The following is a 1,679-nucleotide window of genomic DNA, read 5'->3' as shown; positions in this document are numbered from 1 at the left end:
AGAGTGAGTGAATTTTGACGCAATTATATACGATACGCAATTATTATATTTGCGAAATTTTGACGATAGTGGCGTCTGTGGCGTCTGTCCAAACATCGAACAATCGAACTTTCAAATCGATCGCTGATTGGCTATATCGAATGAGCGATTTTTCCATGTAGTGTCGTTCGTCTGATTTTATTCTTCGGTCACATTCGTTCGTTCCATTGTTTCCAAAGTTTTCACTATGAAGGTGATCTACTTCTTCACGATTCTCTGGACACTAGCTGTTTCTACGTTCTGCGAGCCAGTGAACGAACCTCCGAAAACGAAACTGACGATTCTAAAATGTTGTCGACACATGGAGGAGTTGGAGAAAGAATTGGACAATGACATGGACGCCAAGTCTCGTTGCGTATCGACTCAATTCGATTGGAAACCTGTCATCTATTCGCCTTCCAAACAAAAGATGTTGGATACTCCGCCAGAAGAATGGAATATCGTCGAAGGAAAGAAGCCAGATTGCAAAGACAATTCGGTGTTAACCTATGTGCCGTACAGACACACGAATCCATTCGTAATCATGGACGATGGTCGCGTGCTTCCCGACATACACGTGAACGACACATTCGAACCGAACGAATACTGCGCCGATTCTAATGCCTTGCTCGTGTGTATGAAAAATAAAATGAACGGCAGTCATGCAGCTAATACGATGAGGCCACGAGTTAGACAATGCTGTGGAGAAAATGCGGCTTTCTACGAAGAAATGTAAGTATTTTGATATAATCTCATCTCATGGAATTTTCATAGGTCTTGTTTATATTTGTTTAGTTCGCGTGATAAGAAAATAAGTCTGATAATTTAGGTTATTCGTAAAAACGTTAAGGATACATAGGATAATAAGGATACATACGGATACATAGTTCGATAATATAGTAATTTATATATTTATATTTCGTTCTTAGAAAATATGAAACGTAATAATTTTTGTTTTGGCGACGGTTAATATTTGTTTCACAATGTTCTAATATATATATTTATGGTGCAATCGCGAAAGAAGTTTTCATTTGAAATTTCGTTTTTAAGAAAATTTGGTTAATTCTTGACTGTATACGGGATTATTTCGATTTTACAAAAATAAATAGAAAATAATATTAATAATATAATAAATAGATAAATTTCGAAGTTATATTTTTATTATATACATTGATTGAACATATTCAAATTCGATTATCTGATAGTCGAGGTACAAAAAATTAAAATATTATCAAATATCATTTTACCAATTATTCATTTAGTCAAGAATTAACAAAACTTATTAAATTTTCAAACCTTTTTTATCTCAAAACACGTGTTCGAATGCGAAAATTTCTATTCTATTCTACGTTTTCGATTTATTTTTCAAGAAGAATCTCGAATACTGAGTCACACGCGAAAAACAGCCAAATATCTCATCGGCACAGTTCATAAGCACACAAAACGTGAAAACACGGAGGTAAATTAAATTCATATGGTTTAACGTCCAAACAGACTGCATAATTTGAATAAGTTATCGGGGTTCGATATTCTTTGCAGACAAATAATATTCACGGTGATTCGTATTCGTGGTGGAGCCGGCTATCTTCGGGAATGTAACTGTAATCGTTTCGGTCGGTTACACAAAATTTATCGGTTTACCCTGCGCCCGGTGTATTTTT

The 1,679-nt window shown here is 35.1% G+C and overlaps 1 protein-coding gene across 1 annotated transcript in view; it reads left to right on the top strand.

Annotated features, from left to right (window-relative positions):
• The first annotated feature begins 226 nt into the window (after positions 1-226).
• The window catches only part of LOC102680478 (probable G-protein coupled receptor Mth-like 1), a 151,194-nt gene continuing 149,741 nt past the window's right edge, over positions 227-1,679 (top strand). Inside the window, exon 1 of the mRNA XM_006616286.2 lies at positions 227-750. Within this exon, the coding sequence (XP_006616349.1) occupies positions 227-750 (524 nt within the window). The remainder of the gene's footprint in view (positions 751-1,679) is intronic.

Source organism: Apis dorsata, unplaced genomic scaffold, assembly GCF_000469605.1.
Source record: "Apis dorsata unplaced genomic scaffold, Apis dorsata 1.3 scaffold_256, whole genome shotgun sequence".
In the NCBI taxonomy this organism is placed as follows: Eukaryota; Metazoa; Arthropoda; class Insecta; order Hymenoptera; family Apidae; genus Apis; species Apis dorsata.
Note: the sequence above shows the minus strand (reverse complement) of the source record. Positions and strands in the feature narration are given on the sequence as shown.